The 22,153-nt window shown below is 34.4% G+C and overlaps 2 protein-coding genes across 4 annotated transcripts; both read right to left on the reverse strand.

Annotated features, from left to right (window-relative positions):
• Positions 1 to 709: 709 nt before the first annotated feature.
• On the reverse strand, positions 710 to 8,531 carry LOC132279038 (calcium-dependent protein kinase 29). Of its 3 annotated transcripts, none has more exons than XM_059780964.1 (8): positions 7,585 to 8,531; positions 4,533 to 4,676; positions 4,163 to 4,315; positions 2,238 to 2,353; positions 1,797 to 1,964; positions 1,479 to 1,606; positions 1,235 to 1,278; positions 710 to 1,000 (listed from the first exon to the last, which is right to left on the reverse strand). In XM_059780964.1, the coding sequence occupies exons 1-8, from the start codon at positions 8,312 to 8,314 to the stop codon at positions 987 to 989; spliced, it is 1,497 nt and encodes a 498-aa protein (XP_059636947.1). In that variant the 5' UTR covers positions 8,315 to 8,531; the 3' UTR covers positions 710 to 986. The 3 variants fall into 3 exon arrangements, with proteins under 3 accessions (XP_059636947.1, XP_059636945.1, XP_059636946.1); XM_059780962.1 differs by having other exon boundaries at positions 1,179 to 1,278; XM_059780963.1 differs by having other exon boundaries at positions 1,156 to 1,278.
• Positions 8,532 to 17,890: 9,359 nt separating this feature from the next.
• On the reverse strand, positions 17,891 to 21,342 carry LOC132279126 (protein DMR6-LIKE OXYGENASE 2). The gene is made up of 3 exons (XM_059781055.1): positions 20,847 to 21,342; positions 19,030 to 19,357; positions 17,891 to 18,441 (listed from the first exon to the last, which is right to left on the reverse strand). Exons 1-3 carry the CDS (start codon positions 21,296 to 21,298, stop codon positions 18,178 to 18,180), a joined length of 1,044 nt encoding a protein of 347 aa, XP_059637038.1. The 5' UTR covers positions 21,299 to 21,342; the 3' UTR covers positions 17,891 to 18,177.
• Positions 21,343 to 22,153: the final 811 nt, after the last annotated feature.

The following is a 22,153-nucleotide window of genomic DNA, read 5'->3' on the forward strand; positions in this document are numbered from 1 at the left end:
TGTGGGTTCACTGGATCTACTTATTTGAAGTGTTGCTTCTGGTGAATGAAATGACCATTGTATTCTGGGAGTCAAAAACTATAGAAATGATTCAGCACAATTTGCTTATAAAATACTAGCCTTGTCAAGATTCATATATTTATTATTTATTTATTGCTTCTATTTGCCTTTTTAATTAAATATTTGAGTTGAATATTTAATTATTAATTAATAATTAAATATTAATAAATAGTTATTCTAAGCTAGTTAGGGACTTAGGGTTTGGTTGCAGGGTCTAACTCTGCTTTTCTGTGTGTGTGTGTGTTTCAGTGAGGTTTTTTGACCTCACTTCTTACTCTGTACCATATTGTTACATATTTATATAATTTTCTTCATTTAGGATAAATAAATAAATAAATAAAATATTTAAATATTTATTAATTAGCATATAATTAATTATCTCATAAGCATATCAGTATAATTTGTGCTTTATCTTAAATACCCTGTGAAGCATATATTTTCGTAACTACTTGAAACCAAAAAATAAAAATACTATAAGCAAAAAGAATAGTGATTAGTTGAGTTATTAGAGCAACTTTCTTCAATATCCACATTCTCGGTGAGAATTTGTATTCTGTTTTGAAGCTTAGTGTTCATTGAAGAAGAACCCCTAATCAAAGACACTCGATTGATCCCTTGTTAAACTTCTTGATTTTGTAAAATTTATATCGTCTCTAAAGCCAACTCTTTTTGAGTTAAGGCAGTTTATTAACCTCAAAAACTGCATATACATTGTTTATTTTTCTCTATGAACAGCACATACATCATAAATACAGGAGAGAAATGGACAAGATAAAAATCAACTTGAAGCAACTTGTGAAACCCAAATAGCTTGGGTTTTTGTTTTTTATTATTTATTTTGACATGGTGCAAGCAATTAATTCTGCGATTGTGACCCATCAGTATCAAGCGTTCCCTTCCTCATCATGGCTACAAATTCTTCATAATTAATTCTCCCATCCTGCATGATGGAAATCAACCAATAAATTATAGAGCTTCATCAAAATTAATAATTAATTAATTAATTAAATATATCAGGAAATATAATTGGTTTCAAGTAGTTACGAAAATATATGCTTCACAGGGTTTTTAAGATAAAGCACAAATTATACTGACATGCTTATGAGATAATTAATTACTTTATCAGTATCCACATCATTAATAACTTCGTCTATAGTAGCCTCGTCCCCCATACCATATTGTGCCATGGCATGTCTCAGCTCATCTCTTGTAATGAACCTGGTGAATATAAATCAAACAATTTCAATGGTAGTATGTTGAGATCTTCCCCAATCTATGAAATTATGGAAATTAAGATATGAAACCATATGGGAGGACCTCCTAAGCAGTTCACTTTTCCAAGTAATTCACCGGGGTGAACTCCTCCAAGTCAATTTATACATATGGTCAACTTCTGTCAATATTTATAGAATACTAACCCGCTTTCATCCCTGTCAAAATACCGGAAAGCCTTGTACAAATTCTCTTCTTTGTCAAGTTTATGACGGTGCATCGTAGCTGTAATGAATTCAGAGTAATCAATAGTCCCATTCTTGTCAACATCAGCCTGGGGAATGAAATAACATCAGCAATCAACTTCATTTGTTGGTTCAAGGCTACTTGTTCACTTAAGGATCGTTATTTGAAGTACTAAACGAGCTTACAACGTCCATTAAAATTTCAATGCATTGTTTGTCATTTATTTTGTTCAATAAATCAAAAGATGGATATAATGAGATGCTTAGAAAAGGTCTTACAGCCTCCATCAGCTGTTGTAGTTCTGCTTCAGTAAGTTTGGATCCCAACCTAGATAAGCCAGTTTTGAGTTCGTCGTATGTGATTGCACCACTTCCATCAGTGTCCATGTTCTTGAACATTTGTTTCAAGCCCTTGATTTCTTCTTCTGAGAGATTTTCAGCAATGACCTTCAAGTGAACCACAAAATTCCAGTCAATTGGAAAACAATCAATTAAGAAAGAATTGGCCTCCTTTGTTTTTTTAGTTTCAATTATTAGGATTTTACACCAAAGGAAATGGTTTTTGCAAGGGGAGATTTCAATTGAAGGGGACATCCAGCATACAGAAGAATATATAGTTGCAATGGACATCATCTGGGCAATGAAAAACCCGACCACCACGTTGGTCTTTGAACATTTTACATCCAACTAATTTGAAATCTGAGAAGTGTTTGATGATACCTTTAGAGCAAGCTTCTTCAGCTTATTCATTGCTCTGAATTGCTTCATCCTGATTAGAACAGCACTATCAATAAGCTTGTCCGATGCTTCGCCATCTTTTTTAAGCCACGGATGTTCTGGTTCATATGTCATGGTGTAAAATAAATATTGATGGTTCTAGTAGTTGCTAATTAGAAATCATATATGCTCTATAACAATGAAAAATCCAATATGTTGTATGGAATCCCATACCGCCCTCTTAGATAAGCCAAGGTGTTAGACGCTGAATGTTACACATTTTAGCCTCTTTATTTGCATGTTTTATTCGCTTAATAATAGTTTATTTGTGATTTTACATTGTTTTATTATTTTTATTTATTTCAACACTTTAATTATAAAATCAGTCAAGACCAGTGATTCTGAGCTTTAACAGATGACATTCCGTGGGACCGAGCAATGTTGAAGATTCAAGTCTAATTATACTTAGAAAATATTCCAAAAGAAGCCACAAGTTGATGAGAATGGAAAGAAGAAGAAAAGGAAAACTCCTTCTCCAAAAAGGAAACTTTCGCCAAAGTTGGTAACTTGAACCCGTTTTGGTAATCTGACTGTATCTCTCTCCTCAAGTGTCAAAACGGCTAAATTCTCACGAGGGTTGAAAGGAAATTCGAAGAGTTACAATTTTGTATTTCACGAGGATTCCCTAAAACAGCTGTTTACCTTGTCAAAATTGGCTAGAAGTCCGTACGAATTTTGGAGTCCTTATTTGACAGAATTTCTATGTAAGTCTCTTATATGAAAAAGGGAACTTTAGGGCTGATCTTTTATTATTTAAAGGGGGTCCTCTACAACATTAGATCATCATACAGAGGAGCTTGAGTCTGAGATCAGAGAGGAGCATTCAGAAGAGAGAAGAGATCGATCCATGACGGTGAAGATGTCTTCCTCAACCACGAAGAATTCTACTCCATTCATGCTTGGCTAAACGCTTTGCTAGGGTTGTGATGTAGCCCTAACTTAGCACACTGGTTTGATTGTATTTAATTATTGGCGAATAATTTTTTTCATGCATGATTGTGTAATCTATAGGATTTTTAATTGACTTTTCAATAAGAATCGGGTTTTAGAGTTTTAATTCAATTACAAATATTTTTTTATATTGTATTAGATATTTTAATCTTGTGATTGAACACAACTCATAAACTTCTTGTAGTTGTGAATGAGATGATTACACAATAGTTTTTATGTGAATATGATGTTAGAGATTTGATGGATTATGCCTAGAAAAGATAAACCATGCTACACCCTAAAGTACAGTAGTTAGGTAGATGGTTTATAACAATCGAAGATAATCCATGCTTAACTTTAAATTATATTATTTTTTAGCTGAATTAATATGTGTTTGTAGCCATGACAAATTCCCTATGCATGTTATCGGAAATATCTCCAATAAATTGATGCAATTGACTGGTGGTGCGACGTTAGTGGTGAAATCATACCCCTAGTTCTCTCTCTCTATTTTCTACATCATATTTGATCATCATTTTTTAGTTTATTTTATTTTTTTTCTACTTAGTTAATTTAAAATTAATCATCACAAATCGATTATCTTACTTTCGAGTTAATTTTGGAATTTAAGAAATTTGTTGACAAATTTAATTTACACAAGTTCCTTGGGTACGACACCCTTACAAATAAACCCTATCTGCAAAGATTCATACACTTACGAGTGGTACATATAAATCTCACAACACATGGGATGAGTTAAATATATTACCTGATGCCTGAAAAAATTCCTATGTTGACGACACATTTGAATGTTCAGATCAGAATAGGCAGTTTGCTCAGACCTATCTAAGAGGCATGACTGCGTGTGGGAGTGATAAATTTATAAAAAATAAATAAATAAAATAATTAATATTGAACCTTTTACTATGTGTACTAACCAAGGGCTTGGGCAGCAGTAATCCGCTTTTTGGGATCCATCGTTAACATTTTCTTGATCAGATCCTTTGCAGGAGCAGATATAGAAGGCCACGGTGAGCTCACGTAGTCAACTCGAGCTTCTTGAATTGCTTGAAAAATGCCCTTCTCAGTCTCTGCAACACAAGAGAACTCAAGCTATTTTCATATTAATAAAACATAAGCCATCATCCTCCAGTTGGATGGTCAACCAAATGCAATCATAGATGGACAGCAAGCAGATCTAGTTAAACTTTCGGTCATATCAGTTGCCTGATAAACAAACTTCCAAAACTTGATAATATGAAATCTGTTTATTTTGTTAATTAAAAACAGAAATGAAAATTTTCATACCAGCCCAGAATGGAGGCACTCCACATAAGAGAATGTATAAAATGACTCCAGCACTCCATACATCAATCTCCTTGCCATAGTTCCGACGCAACACCTCTGGGGCCACATAGTACGCACTTCCAACGATGTCCTTATAAATTTTTCCTAGAGAATAATCCATATTATATATTCATGATAAGAAAAATAATTTGATGAATACGTTTATCATTCTGAACATGACCGTGATTTCTTTTTCAGTTGTCATATGCCTTGCTTACCATCTTTTTTCGTGGTGTTGCAAACAAGGCAGCCAATGTGAGATGCATTGAATTGAACACCATTTGCATTAGTTTCTACCAAATCATGAAAAATTATTCAATAGCAGAGTTTCTCTTTGGTCAGTGTTCATTCTTACTTTGGAGAATGATAATCCATTTGTAGACATATGAAAATGGATAACAAGACAAAGTAATAGGTAGTTCTATTAATGACCAACATAACAGGATCATAAATGGAGCCACTAGGTTCCTTTTCTGTCTACTTTTTAATATTACTAAACCCGAAATTCTTATGTTTTTTAAGCCAATGTGAGATGCATTGAATTGAACACTGTGAGATATATATTTTGTATTGGCTAATTTCGTTGTTAAAATAAATTCAATCGAGTTGTAATTTTTCTGTTCAAAATTTCAAAATTGAAGATCGGATACAGATTTGAAGAAGTTCAAGTGTTCATACTTTAATATATTCCGGAATGATGAGAACAATGCTTCAGAAATGTATGTGAGTGTGTAAGAACACTTAGGAAGTTTTAGAAGTTTGAAATAAATAGAAGTATTCACTTATGTCTATTGGGAACCGGTAGCCACTTCGGGAACCGATAGCCAACTGCTGTTTTCGAAGGATTTTTCACTGTCCTTTGGGAACCGGTAGCCAATCCCTCTACTGGTTCAACAATCACGTCGGATTAATCTTTGCCATTCCTGAACCGGTAACCAAATCCAGTTTCAGTTTCTGATCAGTTTTGAAACCTTTTTGGTCCAGACTTACTTCTAAAATTCTATGCATGAATTTCACTTGTTTTACAAATGTTTTTAGGTCTTCCAAACTTCTATATAATGCGTCTTTCATTCATTATTGAGGTATGTCTTTAAGAAACAAAATTTCATTATTTTAATAAAGCCTTTAGAGAGATATTTTTTAAAAAACCAAATCTGATTTTTCTGATTTTATTTTTGAGAGCACACACATATATTCATGAGTCATTTAGTAGTATTGTTCTCTATCTCATCGGAATTGGAGCTTAATTTGAAGATTCAGAGATTCCGAAAGAGCAGACTTAATTCTTCTACAACAAAGTCCGGATCTTGAGGAACAGAGGTGAAGTGATCACACTTTGAAAGGTTAAAGCATTCGAGGAGTGTTGTTTAATCTATCACCAATCCTTCTACAGAGATCAAGAGTAAGCCTAAAGTCAAGAGCTGTTGGACGGGACGTCGCAAAGCCAGAAGATTGTCAGCGATTGGTGTTTGGTAGAACGATGGGGTGTGAGCCTGAGTCAAAGTCCATTGTACTTTGTTTCAAAACATAGTGGATCGGTTTATTTTGAACTGCACAATCCACGAGATTTTCCCACAATAATTGGTCTATTCTACCAATTGGGGTTTACACGCTAAAAATTCTGGTGCCATCTCTCTAATTATACTTATTTTACTTTTCAATATTTATCTTTGTGATTGTAAATGTTTAATTAATCATATTACTTAGGTAATTTAATCAATCACAAGAATAGGACAAATTGACCTATTAATCTCATCTAGGTTATTTAAGTTGTTAATTAAAATTAAATCAACTAACAGCTTCCGCATCGCGTAACTTCACAAACACCATTTGCATTAGTTTCTACCAAATCATGAAAAAATATTCAATAGCAGAGTTTCTCTTAGGTCAATGTTCATTCCTACTTGGAAAATGATAATCCATTTGTAGATATATGCAAATGGATAACAAGACAAAGTAATGGGTAGTTGTAATAATGACCAACATAACAGGATCATAAATGGAGCCACTAGGTTCCTTTTCTGTCTACTTTTTAATATCACTAAACCCAAAATTCTTATGTTTTTATTTTTATTTTTTATTATTCAATTAAATAGGAAATAGTTATTTAAAAATTAACATATTGTAACAGTTCGATTTATTTGTTATAAACAGAGTTAGTATTTCTTTGTTATTTGGGTTGGTGGAATTTGACAGGGTCCCAAGTTCAGCACAGTATCATCAATGCGACCATAATACTTTTAGTTAAACAGAAAGCAAACACGACTCGGATCATGTCACTTCAATCCAATACAACAAAATGCAAAGTTCATTTTGTAAGTGACAAAACTTAACACGTACAACCATTTCATGAATGAGGTGACAACACCTACTTAACCAAAATAGAGATGATGCTCATTCACACCAAGAAATGGAGCCAAACCACGTACGTACCAGCTTCACTGGTGTGTACAACTGACCTGCTACTTGATTTTAACCTATGCCTCTTTGTCTTCTCTTTAATAATAGAGGGAAAAAAATCATTGACTTGGTTGACTTGTCACTTTCACCATTGACTTAGTCAAGTAGACCCAAAGTGGCATCCAGATGAACTCATTAATCACGCTAGCTTCGGTTTACGCAAGTTTACCAAGTTTACGCGCACACACAAACCATGTGAGGGTATTCAAATCCCAATTGGGCATTGCATTCACTTTAGCCTCTTTTGAAATAAACTTCACTCTACCAACTACAAATTTTCAAAATTATTTAAAATCAAGAACACTAAAAAAAATTCTTAAAAGTTTTACAATTAATAATCATACATGAACAAAAGTATTATTCATTTAACATTGCAGTACTCGAAAACAATTCAAGGTATGCAAACAAATCATTTAAATTACACAATTGTATTTAGACAATAAAAAAAAAAAAAAAAAAAAAAAAAAAAAAAAAATTTGATGGAAGCTAGAGGATCACAATCAAGTGCACAAAAACAAAGATTGGTCGAAAAGAATTGAAATTTGCATCTGACCTTCCTCAATGAAAACAGAGAGTCCGAAATCGGTGATCTTGAGGGGAGCATCCTCGTCGCGACTCACCAGCAAGAAGTTCTCAGGCTTCAAGTCCCTATGCATCACCCCCATAAAATGACACACATGTACCACATTCACAATCTGGCGGCCAATCCCGGCGGCTTCTTTCTCCGAATAATTCCCTCTGGCGGTGATCCGGTCGAAAAGCTCACCCCCCGAACAAACCTCCATCACCAAATGCACATTCTGCCGGTCCTCATAAGCACCCTTGAATCCCACAATGTTGGGCTGCCCATTCAAATGCTGTAGCATCAAAATCTCCCTCCTCACATCCTCAATGTCCTTTTGGCTCACCAGTTTTCGCCTCGAAATGGACTTACATGCATACTTCAACCCTGTGGTTTTCTCTGTACACAGATAAGTAATCCCAAACTGACCCCTCCCCAATTCTTTGTCAAGATCATAGAGTTCGGTTACCTCAATATAGGGTTTGCCCAGAATCGGTCCAATCTGTGAAGAAGATGATGATGATGATGATGATGAAGTTTTAGGCATAGTCGTGTTCGAATAAGGGGCTGTTTGGAATGTTGGGTTTATAATTGGTTCTTTGGATTTAATGGGTATGGGACGATAGTCATGAGGAGGAGAGTAGTCTGAGGAGGAGGAGGAGGAGATTGGGATTTCATGGGATTTTCTGAAACAGAATCCCTTTGTGAAACAGAGTCCCATTTCGAATTCTAGAGAGAGAGAGAGAGAGAGAGAGAGAGAGAGAGGGAGGGGGTTTTGTGTGTTGGGATTTGGGATTTGTTTCACTGGGTGGTGATGGTTTTGGGATACTTCAACCTTTTTAAGGTGCTTTGCTTTAGCTCTTTGGATTGTCCGAGTATCGTTCTCTTCTCCACTTTTTGCAAGACATACGCTTTGATAGAGAGAGAGAGAGAGAAAGGGGGGGGGGGGGGGGGGGGGGGGGGGGGTCGGTTTCGTGATTCGGAGCTGGTTTTGTTGGCTTCTTTATATTAGTTGCTAACTTTAATCCCCCAATTTCAGTTTCAGGTGACCGTTTTGTTCGATTTTATTGACAGTTTTTCCTTTAAGCAATGGTAGGACACGATCGACTCCATCATAGCTGTCATGAACTTCTCTTTAAATTGCGCGGCATGAAAGAAAAATGGTACCACCAGGTAGATCTCCTTGTGACCTAAGTTATATAATTCCCTAACTAGGGCTACGCTCCCACGCTCCGCGTATGAATCGGTGAATTCTCTAAGTACAAAAGTCACGAACTCAACTAGAGTTAGTGAATTCAAATCTAGATTTCATTTAAGCTCGGTTAAATTTTGGGAATAATGACTAAAAATAGATATACGGTGGCTGTTTAGTTCAAATAATGACTAAAAAGGATAGTCAATTCAACAACAGGTGGAACCCAAAACCTTATGTAAAGAACCAATAGAAACTTGTATTGGGCGGTTAGATGTTCGAGATTTAAAGAACACAATTCGATGTAATGGAAAGTGATAAATTGTTCACAAGGAACAGGTTAATTTTTTATTTTTTTCCTTAGAACACGTGCATATGTCCCATAACATACGCACTATTTAAGTCAGGAGTGTGGTTCGAAAGTGAGACCTCAAAGTTGGGTGTTTTGAATTCACAAAATAAGAGATAAATTCATAAAAAATTCTGAAATATTATTAATAAAAGGTTTTATAATGTTAATGCATTACATGTATATTTATAATAGAGAAAACTAAAATTTAATCCTACAAGGAAACTAATCTTGGAAATAAGTATAAAAATAAATTCTCACTAAAAAATATGAAAAAAAAAAAAACAATAAGAAACCTAATAAATCAAAAATTTTAGAGCAATCTGAGTTCGTTAAGGCCCTGAACAAAAATCCTGAAATAATTAGCAAGCCTCGTATAAGACGATATAACGTGATTTTGGAGCCCTAAATGAAGGTTTTCAGCCGAAAATGCATCGTTTCCACCCAAAATACACAATTGGTTTGTCGAAAACGGACTTGTCGAACTGCTTATCGAACTATGCAGAATTATGTCGTACATCACAATTAAAAATTATAACTACCATTTTGTAATTTTAATTAATAAAAATTGTTGAAGCATGATTCTGCACGACAACGTTTCCCTACAACAAAGAGGTGAACCTTGATCGACACCAATATGGTGCTTACCAAGAGATCTCCGACAATCAAGTCAGTTACTGGAGCTTTAAAGTAAAAGTAGGAATTTAATATATTAATTGTCCCATACCTCTTTGGTTGGTGAGAGGTCATATTTATAACGATGCTTTGTTACAACTATTGCGACTTGTTGGGATTTGAAGAGATATTTAAGGAGACTCTTCCTTTTGAATTTGAACTATTATGATCTACTTATTATCAGCTCAACCACCTCCGTTTAATTTCAAACTAGACAATTACAGTTGAACTACCTTATCTTATTTAAATTATCCTTATCAGTTGCCCCTCATTCCCGAGCTTGCTTATCAAGTATCGGGAATGCCATACACTATTTATCTTCTTTTTTGTGTCGAGTTGTTTTCAATCCGAGCAAAGCATGTATTGTTGCTTTCATCTTGTCCCTTTAACATTAAAGTTGTTATACTTATCTAATCCTTTAATAAGGAGTTGATAGTCCAAGCTTCGCTCAACTCATCATTTTAATAAAGGAAGTAGAGTTTGTCGAGCTTCACCTAGCTCACTCTTTAATAAATAAAGTATTTTTTTACGAGTTTCACTCAACTCGCCATTTAATAAGGGAAGTATATTTTACAAGTTTCACTCAGCTCACCCTTTTAAAAGGGAAGTGTATTTCACTGAGCTTCATGAGCTCACTTTAATAATAGAGTAAGCTTTTTTGAGCTTCGTGAGTTCACCCTTTAATAAGAGAGTGAATTTTTTGAGTTTCGTGAGCTCACCCGTTACGCTGAGCTTCATGAATTTGCCCTTAGCAAGGGATTTAGGTTTCCCATAATAATTCAGGAAATTATAAGGGCTTAACCCAGCTCATCCCCTAAATAATTAAGGAAATTATAGGGGCTTAACCCATCTCTCCCTTTATAAGGGGAGTAGTCATGTTTGAGGATGCCCTGGTGATGCGACCTATAAATAATCGAATGATAGTCTCTATCATCTTCCTTGGATTAGATGACCAATTATGTTTGTTCTTCAAAAACATTCTTACTGAATGACCTTGTATGCTAGCGACCTACCTCTAGTCTTGGTAGGACATGTCTACCTTTGGTGGGAGACCATACCTTACCTTAGTGGAAGAACTTGCCCTGCCTAGGTGGAAGACCATATCTGGCCTTAGCTTGATTGGAGACCTATCTGGCCTTGTCGTGGTGGGACACTCTGCTCTACCTTGGTGGGAGATCCTTTAGTTAAATACCAGTCTGACATTAGTGCAAGACCTCCTGGCCTTGCCCTGGTGGTAGACCTGTAAATTATTAAATGATAGTTTATATCATCTTCCTTAGATTAAATGACTAATTATGTTCGTTCTTCAAATCCATCCTTACTGGATGGCCTTGTATGCTCGCGACCTACCTCTGCATGATTTCTTATGACACTTTAGTATATTTCTTGCAAAATATAGTTGAACCAGTTCAACCCCTTGAACCGGTTCCCTATGACCAGAATGCTTAAAATAGCCTCAAAAAGTCTAAATTGAGTGTTTATGGACATGGACACCTCTTTGGTCCCTTGGAGGTCATTAGAGTGCTTTCTAACATACTCAAACATGATACACAAGATTATAAATGACAACAAATTGGAACCCATACATCATTTAAATTCCAAAGTAGGTCCGATTACATTTAAAATTTGACCATAAGGCTTACATGGGATTAGAAATCCTAATGAGATCGCAAAAATTAAAAGAATTGTCTCAAAACTATTTCCATCCGCAAAATGAACACAAATGGTAAATAAATACAAGCTTGCAATAAAATGAATACATATTTCATTCCAATTCCCCAAAACATCAACTATTACATGTTTCATAAACATTTAGTCAACAAAAGAGGTCCTCAATGTCATCATGTATGAGGTTGTGGGTCGTCCATAACTTCTTTCTCGTGACCTGAAAATAGTAATGAAAAGGTGAGCACAACAGCTCAGCAGGAGGTGCCTAAAACACACCTTTTAATGACCCCGTGAATCTAAACAAAGCATAGAGAATAAGGAACAGGATTATACTCATTTAGGGAAAATAAATCAACATCATAAGTCACAAATCCACATTTTATACAATTCATGCCAATGCGGTGCTAGTGTTGCTCACCATTTTTCCAAAACCTTTTCCATTCATGACCTTTTCCAACCGTTAATGCAACCCGGCCCATGACAACTCCATGGTGGTGCCTTTTGGAATATTGACAGATCTGAGATATTTTCGGGATTTTTTGGGAAAAAAGAAGAAGTGGTAGGTAAGGATAAGATCAAAGAAGTTTGATCGATCGAAAGGATGTTGGATCGATCGAAGATGGAAATTCTTGGGGATAAGGACAAGAGGCTCGATCCATCTTGATAAGGCCAGATCGATCATTGTGAGATCGATCGAAGATTTGTCTGACGAAACTTGTTGTTTTTCACCACTTTGTTTCCACTTTGCTCTTTCCTTCCATTTAGCTTGAGATTGCTTCTTTTATGCTCTAATTTGGCTGAATTGACTTATTTTGGGGATAAGTGCCTGAAAAGGGCAATAACACGAAATTAATCTAAAACGGAAAAATAAGATAGATAAAGGTCCTAGAATACTCAAGCTTAAGGGGTTTGAATATGCACTTTTCATCGCTCATCAGGACTTCCAAAGAAACAATTTGAAATTTTAATGGGCAAGCTGGTTATGGAAGATATCTTCAAACTAGCTTGAGGGGGAGTGTTGAAAAATATTTTGAATTAAATACAATCGTATCTGTTGATGATATATATGATCAAATTTGCTAGCTGTTAACGATTCGTATGTATAGGGAATCTTTGACTTGTTTATAGATGTACATGATTTTAGGAGATTTGTCTCTTTCTAGAAATTAGCAATCAGTTATTCCCTTCCTTTTTTTTCTTTCCCTTGTAAATTCTATAAATACCTACCTAGTAAATCAGTTTTGATATATGAATCATACAACTTTGATTCCAGTTTATCGTAGTTATAACTTTACAATCATTACATCTAAACATGTGAGGCATATAGCAATTTAAACAAAGCATACTTCTTCACACAAATCAAGTAAACCATCATATATCAACACATTTATCACATGAAACATAACTATCACACATCACACATACGAACCCTAATTGTCATAAACAATATATACTAATTAAGCATGTTTTTGACCAAATTCTATAAGAGAAATTCACTAAGATCAAAGAAAGAGTGCCTTAGAAACCCCTACCTCAAAATCAAACAAAAGCCCTAATTTTTTCCAAATTTTCGAAAATCCAAAGTGCTCTAATTGAACATCGGCTTCGATCAAATCATAGCCCTCATTGTGCTCATAAACTTTGCCTTCAATGGCAAAGTCCAAATCTAGATAGAAGATGGAAAAATCAAGCTTGAAAGTGGATGTTTTTAGAGAGAGAAAGTGATGTTGCGGCTGAAGGAAAAGGGAATTTTGTAGAAAAATGAGGTTCCAAGTCCGCATAGATACACCTTAAGTCAAGGTAGGTCCCACATGCCCAAAAATATCTATTTTGCCTTCATTCCATAATTATACACATATATACATGCTATAATACTCATTTAAGCACATAGTGTTGGTCCTAAGTTGCCTTAAGGAATGTTTGCCTCTTAATGTCAAAACGTATAGTTTCAGTGGCTTCTTGTATGAACTCTGTCTGTATTGTCATTTACTACGTTGTAACACATTTTATTCACTGGTTTGTAATAGTGCATTACAATGTATTAGCTTGTTTTGATTAAAATCATTGTGACAGTGAAGGTCCAGTACTTTAATTTCAGCTACAGGTGCTCACAGGGGTATTATGGTCTTTTCTCAATTGTATTCCATGTATATACGTGTGTCTTGATAGCTGCATTGCACTGAATAGCTTTGGTTGAGCCTACATTGTGAATTATATAGCTTTGGGATTATTATTTGGTTAAGAAGGTTAAAATTGTTAAAAAGGGTATTTTGGTCCTTTCTAGCTGTGCTCAAGAATGTGTCACGTATCAGTGGTCCTAAAATGATAGTATATGTAAGACTATTACATTTCTTGGAGGCTAAGTCTGGATAAAATTGATATTGCAGCATACAACCTGTAACTTGTAAAAGCTGGTGAGAATAATGACAAAACAGCTGAGGTGGTAGGCCTTCATTGGTTCATTGGCCTGAAAATATCTGAATTATGCTCTCCCAATGATTGGTGGAAGGTGATAGGTGTATTGTAGTAGCTGTACAAGGGCTGATGTGTGTACACTGGTATAAATATGATGTGATAAGGCTCCTTAGGGTTTAACCCTTATGAAAGTTTAGAAAAGTGAGTTGCAACTAGTATTCTCTCGAGAGCCTTGAATGAACAAGTTTTTCTGAGTGTTTTGATGATGATTCATGCAAGAAAAACTCACTGATTCTAGTCCTGTTAGTGTATTTGCTGAGAAGATGTTGCTGCTGTCAGTTCTACTGGTGCAAGGGCTGGTCTGAGTATTGAATTTGTGTTTCAAGTAGCTGTGGTCTACTCTAAGGGTTGACGCAAGTGTAACTCAACTTATTACATTTGCTCAGTACTGTGTTTGTGTTGAAAACATGATGAAAGTGAATTTGGACTATGAGATTACTAGTTAAGCTTGTTTTTCTGGTTTAATCTTGGATTCAAGTACTGATTGGTTATACTTAGCTATTTCATGAGTTATTAAACTGCTTGCAAGTATATTATGCTGAATCAAGATTATTGAAGTTGACCTTGTGACAGAAAAAAGGTATGCTTTGATTTTGAGTATTCAAACCCTAAGGCTAAAGTTGTATTGTGTTGATATAAGGACTGTGATTGAACTTTGTGATATACTCATGCTATGTTTGATTATACAAAGCTGTGAATATGAGTACTACAGTGAAAGACGACTGTGTAAGGTGCTGGTGAATTGATCTAGAGAGAAATTTTCCATTTTACCCCTCAAACCTTAAGTGCAGCAAATTGTAGTTTTGAGGCAGTAACTTGGAGTTTTGTGTTGTCCAGCCTATTTTAATTGTAGGAAAGACTTTTTTATACTTATTTACATCTGTAATGGTGTGTGTGGTGAGCTATGAAAGCTTATTAGGTCCCAGCATGGTTGTTTAGGATAGGGGGAGTGCTTGTGTGCACTGTCGTGTACTAGTGTGTGTATTGGTTGTGAAAACTAGTGTCTATTCTTGTGCTTGGGTGTGTGTAGAGAGTGAGACAGCGGAGAGTATAACAAGATACATACAACTAGTAGTGAATTTTATATTGGTTGTGGCCAAGAACCAAGGTTTTCCCTAGTTAAGAGGGTTTCCTTGTAAACCTTGTTTTGACTGATCTTTGAATGCTTGTTTAATTGTCTCAAGAAAGTATAATCTAGTAAAGTTTTAACCAATTCACCCCCCCCCCACCCCACCCCCTCCCTATTGGTTCAACACATAGCCACACAAATTTGCACTAAATGAATATAATGGAATGCATATGGTCCCAAAAAGACCACCAACGCATGAAAAATTGGGTGCGGGTCTCACCCGAGACCTCTTGGCCTGAAAATTAGAAAAATGTCAAAATGTCCAACAATGCATTTCTAAGAATCGAAAACTCAAAGAAATGTCTCAACCAACTCTTGGAACTCACACGACACACCCCACAGTGTCCAGCACGCAAAACAAGGTGAGGAAATAAAATAATCTAAAAAATCAAAAAATCCCTGAAAAATAAAAATAGAAAATGTGAAACATTACATGATATATAAGAATGAATGAAATTAAAAAATTAGGAACAAAATTGTCTTTTTACATATTTTTAATGGAAACAGTGATGGAAAAGTGAGAATGAATTTGAGTGGTAATTGTTTTCGAAAGATATTTGAAGGTGAAATATGGTCAAACCTAACGAGGTGTCAGTGAAAATAATTTTTTATTTTATTTTATAAGATGAGGTGTCAGTATTGACATGGCAGTGGTGATATGACGGGATCAGAACCTCGTGTATAAAATATGTAAGACTATTGTGTTGAGACTATTTGTAAAGTAATTTGTGCATAACACCAAACTCTCCTATCATGTTTCTCGTATTTATCTTTTGGCAATTAACAAATATAACCTTCATTTATACAGCCAACATTTTACTTGTTTTTCTATTTTTCTTTCTTTTCTTTTCATTCTTGAAATAATACTTACAAAACATAAAAAATATTTAAATTAATTAAATATTTATTTTAATGCATAAAATAATTGCTTTTGTGCATTTATCAATCCAATGGCTTCCCACCTAACATTATAAATAGAGCTCAATTTTAGTAAAAGGGTCTTGCAGCAACACAGACTTACACTTCATAGTGTCTCTTTGCAAAGGAGTAATGATTGATTTGATTCTAGAATCATTCATGAGCTGAACTGGATCCGCCATAAATCATTACTCTTTTACACTCTTACGTGCGATGGTCATCCACACTTAGTTTATGTAGCTTTACTCCTCCAACGTAACCGAGGTATAGCATGATGTCTTTTTACATACCAATATATATATATATATATGTAAGCTGGAGTATTAGCCATAATTTATTCTTTAATCATTTTTACTTAAAGTTTCAGATTATAAGTTTTAATTAAACTTATGTTTTACCTTTAAATAAATTTTTATTTTTAAAGCATTTACTAGTTTAGATGTAGTATTAGAGTTCGAGTTACCATTCTTCTTCTTTTTTTTTTTTTTTTTTTTTTTTTTTTTTTTTTTGTGGAATTTAAAGTAAATTCATTGAAATGAAAGTAATAGTTACAGTATGGGCCAGAAGCCAAATGACCCTTTTAGGGGAACAGCCCAATTTTGGGCAAAACCAAAAGACCAGGCTCATGAATTGACCCAATATATAACAAAAGCTAATAAACTAAATTAACGGACTGTAATTCCGTTAATGGAGGTTGTTTGCCTTACTATCCGGTGCACTTTAGGGCATGTAAGCCGGCGACTTGCCGGCAAGCTTCAATCTAGTGGACGAGGTGGAGGTCGACAACAGGAAGGGGAGATGTTCCATTCAGAGAGAATTTTTCTAGAAGTAGAGCAATCTTGAAGGAAACCAAGCTTAATTGCAGTGATGGTAGAGCAGACTCGAGCTAGCACTGTCCTCTGAGAAGATCTCTTGTTGTTGAAGATCCTTTCATTCCTTTCCTCCCAAGTGTGATAAACCAATGCAGAAAAACATACCTTCCTTAACAGGTTAGGAACTGAATTGCTTTCTTTTTTTCACTGATACATTGAATGAGTTTCTCCCAATTTGCGATTGCTGTGTAGAATTGGCATTTGTACTTGATAAATAGCCACAATGGAGAGGTCAAACAACATTTGAAGAAGATGTGGTTGTGTGATTCAGGGTATGTTTGGCATAAAGGGCAGATATTGAGATGATTTTCCATTGATTTGCTATCCAGTGTTGGCAATCTGGATTGCACTGCCAACCAAAGCTTCAGCTTCATTCTAGGGATAATTGGTGAGCACCACACTAAGTTGTGCCAATTAACCATAGGGAAGTGTAAAAATTCCTGTAGGAGATGCAGTCCATCTCTTCTTGTCCCTTCTTAACGACTTAGAACGTGTGATTTGTGATAGGGGTACCAAAGTTGTTAATTGATTAAGTTGTGAAATAATACTTTCATGATTTTGAGGGGGTCAATATAAGTCAACTTGTTTAATTTTTATGATTGATTAATTTACCCACAATGATTATTAATTAAATACTTTTAAAATCATACAAGGACTTTCCTAAGTGTTTATAGGTAAAAGTAAGAAAAGTTACCAAAATTTGAAATTTTGTACATTTAAGAAAACGCCATGATTCTATTTAAAATACCACTGGTTGTGTTTTTAGTGAGAGCAATTTTTTATTAAGAAAACACAACGAGTTATGTTTTGAAACGTCACCGATTATGTTTTTATTTAGACTTGTCTTAAGAACTTGGAAAAAATGCAACCGATTATGTTTTTATTTAGACCTGTTTTAAGAACTGGGAAAAATGCAACCGGTTCTGTTTGTAAATACATCAGTTGTATTTTCAAGGCTAAAAATAGACGTGTTTTGACTCTAAAAGGTTCAAAACACTCACAACCAACCCCAAACCATATAAGTGCTAAATAATATTCTCAATGGACAAATAAACAGTAAGTTACACTTGTGGTTCAACTCCAAAAATATGGAGACCTAAAAGATAAACAAAAATACATTGATGTGATTTGCACAAACAAACTTGATCATGCATGGATGCTATCATACCATGTCACGAAATCAGATCCCTTATTTCCCTACATAGCATGCTTGATTATTTACTTATTTATTTATTATGCTAATATACAAAGCATTATACTATTGATGGTAGCACATTTTATTTCCCCTAAATTAAGATCCGATTAATCACTCTGCAGCTACCTTAAAATGATGAACTTGGACGTTTTCAACATCGAGCTTCTTGAAATTACTGCGCTTTCTGTTGGAGAAGAATTTTCCCCAGTTGTATGGCCTGTATTTAGCAGGGCTTTTCTCGCTTATGAGCTCCTCCAAGGGCTCTACCATAACATAGTGTGCTGGGTTCAGGAAGAATGGAATAGAAAACCTTTCTCTCTCCGAGTTCACCATCACCCTGTGCTCCACACTCTCATACTTGTCATTACTCCAAACCTGCATGTATAACCCCAACCCATTCTCAATGCTAATGCTTAATTAATCATCATCTTGAACAACAACAAAATAGATTAAACATGCACCCATATAATTTATAAACATACTTTTTTTATATATATAATAGGATTTTCAGATGGTGGATCTAAGAAAATTCTTTATAAATTACAAAGATTACATAAAATAAGAAGAATAATATGTATAAGTATTAAATTTGAACTTTTTTTTTTTTTTTTTTTTTTTGTCCATTTTCTTGAATTGTAGAATTTTTAAAACACGACTATAGTGTAGTCAATTTGAAGTTTTTATAAGTTTTGAAGGGTAACATTGAATTTCTTTTACCATTTTGTGCTTCATTATTATTAGAATACTTATTTTTTAGGAATTTTACAAAATTTTGTTGGCACCACACTATTTTAGGACACATTCGTTATAGGAAGCCTATTGTTTAGGAATTTTGAAAAAAATTATAGGGCATAGCCCCTTAAACCTTTAAAGTTCTGTCCTGCCTAAAAATATGTGATTATACCAACTGGGACAACGAAGATTATATAAGCTAGCATTCGGGTGAAGGATAGGGTAAATTACTTGAATAATGTCGCCAACGTTGACGATATAAGCATTTGGAGTAGGTTTGACACGAATCCATTCTCCATCGGATTTTCGCTTCACTTCCAACCCACCAACATCATCTTGAGCAAGGATGGTCAAGGCTCCGCCGTCTTTGTGTCGCCCAACGCCTAGAGCTAGGTCAGGAATAGGGCAAGGCGGATAGTGATTGAGTCTAATAAAAGTGGTTTGGTCTTTGAAGAAGCCATTCAATCGTTTCACTGACAAGCCTAAGCTCAGGGAGATGAGTTCCAACAACTTGAAAGATAATTCTCCCAATACTTCAGCATATTCTTCACATGCCTCTCTGATTCATCAGCAAATATTCCATATATATAACCCAATTACTCAATTAAGATCAATAACAATCATGCACCATGCACTTGCCCTAACGAATTGCTCAAGTACTAAAATGTTTAGTTGATTTGAAAAATCTAAACAATCTTAGAAACCACTTTTCATCATCAATTAACATTTTTGTATCTTTATTTAAAAAATATATGTGATTCTGTTGCCCCATAACCTTTTTTGGTGGACGTACAGACAATTTATTAATGTTTTCTCCTAGATAAAAACATTTCATGAAATATATAACAATGATTTAAGGACTAAATTCAACGATTACCGAATTCAATTTATGTGAGAGATTCATCGGGATCTATCACCCCTTTCACATAAATTAAATTCGAGAATTGATCCCTAAATCACTATTCTAAAAAAATATGTTGAATTTCTGTAATCAAAATAAAATAGTAATTTATAGACCGAATTTCACAATTACGGATCGGAATCACATTTATGTGAGTGGAGTGGTGGGCTCAATCACATTCTTACTCACATAAATATGATTCAATAACTGTCCAATTCCGCCCACAAATCATTATTCATCAAAATATTCAACTCAATCGTGAATAATCTCTAATATAGATGTCATTTTGAGAATACATATTTCCATATAACAATTAATGTTACCTGAGTATCCATATTCTAATCCCTAGGCTCAACTGAGAGGAATCAAAGCAACCATGTTTGTAACACTAATCCCTTTTCAGAATTCAACCTAACTTTAAATGAATTAATAATCAATTAATGCCAATAATATGCTCATCATACGTGTATATAACCCAATTAAGTTATAAACAAATAAAGTACTAGCCTAGGCCTAATGAATTGCTGAAGTACCACCCTTTTTGATCAATTAATAATTTTTCTATTTTAGTTTAAAACCAATATATGTAAATATAAGACCCTAAAATCAATTGATATATAAATAGAGAGAGCAATCAGGGCCGGCCTGGGGCAAGGCGACGCCTAGGCCTCCAATTTGGAAGGGTCTCAAAATGTAAGTATATGTAGTCTGATATTTAGGTCATAATTTTTATAATTAAAAAATAATATATACTTATATATACGGTAAATTTATGAAAATAAATAATTTTAAAAAAAAAAAAAAATTATGACAATAAATACACATACTTATAATATCTATTTATATATATGTTATACAATAATTTATTTTCTATCCCCTCTTTTCAAAAGAAAAAAATATATATATTTTTATATTTAAACTCGGTGATTTATTTTATAATTATTTTATGTGTTTATTGGTCCATTTTAATAAAAAATTTACACTCTTATAAATTTTTGCGCTCAAGGCCGGCGTGAGTGTAATGACATGTGTCACCAAATAATTTTCTTTCACACCAACCATGAAAAAAAAGGTAATTATTGGAATATAAAAAATAAAATAATATTCAACAGTCATTTTTGTATATATATATATATATATATATTACCTTAATTCAGGAGGATATTGAGGCCACTGATTAATCAAGTCCCTCACCTCCTTGTCATCAGGCTCATGTGAAACCGGTATGAGAGTCGGATTCTGCACAGTAAAATCAAACACCTCTTTCCAATCCCTAACATTCTTTGTATGCTCAGTATCATAATAACCCAACGGATTCACCTCATCTCTCTTCACCTTCAGCTTTTCTTCCTTGGACTGACCAAAGAACTTCCTCGCCCCCGACTCGATTTTCTGACGACGTTCAAAGGGAACCCCATGGTTGATGACTTGGAAGAAACCCCAGTTCTTGCATGCGTCACCTATCTTTGCTACAAGCTCATCATGATTAGGGTTAGAGATGGAGGATAGATCAATCAATGGAATGCCTTCATCTTCAGTAATGGAAAGTTTGGGCCGGTGTTCAATGGCTTGGATGAAGGCAGGATCTACCTCTCCCATGGCTCAGATAACTGTCTGTATTGTGGGGTTGTGTGGTGGGTGGGTGGGGGAGGGTTTGATATGTGATCAGTTTGTAATGAAATCTGGTACTAACGCTGATTTATATAATGTGATAGTGATGATATATACATTGAACCTGGACAGTTTTTGTGATTAATAACAGTGCAAAATTTGAACTGTGACAGCAAGATCTTGTACGTTTCTCTTTTGGAATGTCATGTAACATGTTGGCAAATTTGGTCTTCTAAAATAATACCAACCCAAACTCAACTTGAAATTAGGTTAGATTGGATCAGTACGAATTTTATCTAAATGGATTATAACCATAACTCCCTTAAAATATTTTTGACGAGTTTCATGAGATTTCCTATATATATATATATTTTGCTTTACAAATATGTAAATTATATTTTTATTTAATTTGGAAACTCTTTAAATTCTATATATATATATATATATAATGTGACAGTGATGATATATACATTGAACATGGACAGTTTTTTTTGTGATTAATAACAGTGCAAAATTGAACTCTATTGCAAAATCTTGTACGTTTTCTCTTTTGGAATGTCATGTAACATGTTGGCAAATTTTCTACTGACATAGGACATATTCAACGTAAGATGGTTAATATTAGGGTTGTAAATTGGATTGGTCTAACTCAGCTCAATCCAATTCAATTCAACCTTAACTTAAAATTGGGTTGGGTTGGGTTGGGTTGGGTTGGATTGGGTCAGTCCGAATTCTACTAAAAATAAGTTATGACCATAACTCAGGCCAAATATTTCAGAAGGTTTCATGGGTCTTTCTTTTTTTATTTTACAAATATGCAAATTATATTTTTATTTAATTTGG

This window comes from Cornus florida, unplaced genomic scaffold, assembly GCF_030987335.1.
Source record: "Cornus florida cultivar Cherokee Brave unplaced genomic scaffold, ASM3098733v1 CherokeeBrave_3.0.0_Hap2_Chr10, whole genome shotgun sequence".
Taxonomy (NCBI): Eukaryota; Viridiplantae; Streptophyta; class Magnoliopsida; order Cornales; family Cornaceae; genus Cornus; species Cornus florida.

What these genes read in the sequence shown, in the direction of transcription:
- LOC132279038 (XM_059780962.1), bottom strand. Translation starts at nt 8,314, where the DNA reads ATGGGACTCTGTTTCACAAAGGGATTCTGTTTCAGAAAATCCCATGAA. An exon ending in TACAACAGCTGATGGAGGCT is followed by an intron (nt 1,607 to 1,796) that starts GTAAGACCTTTT and finishes TTCATTCCCCAG; the next exon opens with GCTGATGTTGACAAGAATGG. An exon ending in TTTGACAGGGATGAAAGCGG is followed by an intron (nt 1,279 to 1,478) that starts GTTAGTATTCTA and finishes TATATTCACCAG; the next exon opens with GTTCATTACAAGAGATGAGC.
- LOC132279126 (XM_059781055.1), bottom strand. Translation starts at nt 21,298, where the DNA reads ATGGGAGAGGTAGATCCTGCCTTCATCCAAGCCATTGAACACCGGCCC. An exon ending in CAATATCCTCCTGAATTAAG is followed by an intron (nt 19,358 to 20,846) that starts GTAATATATATA and finishes CTGATGAATCAG; the next exon opens with AGAGGCATGTGAAGAATATG. An exon ending in ACGTTGGCGACATTATTCAA is followed by an intron (nt 18,442 to 19,029) that starts GTAATTTACCCT and finishes TTATACATGCAG; the next exon opens with GTTTGGAGTAATGACAAGTA.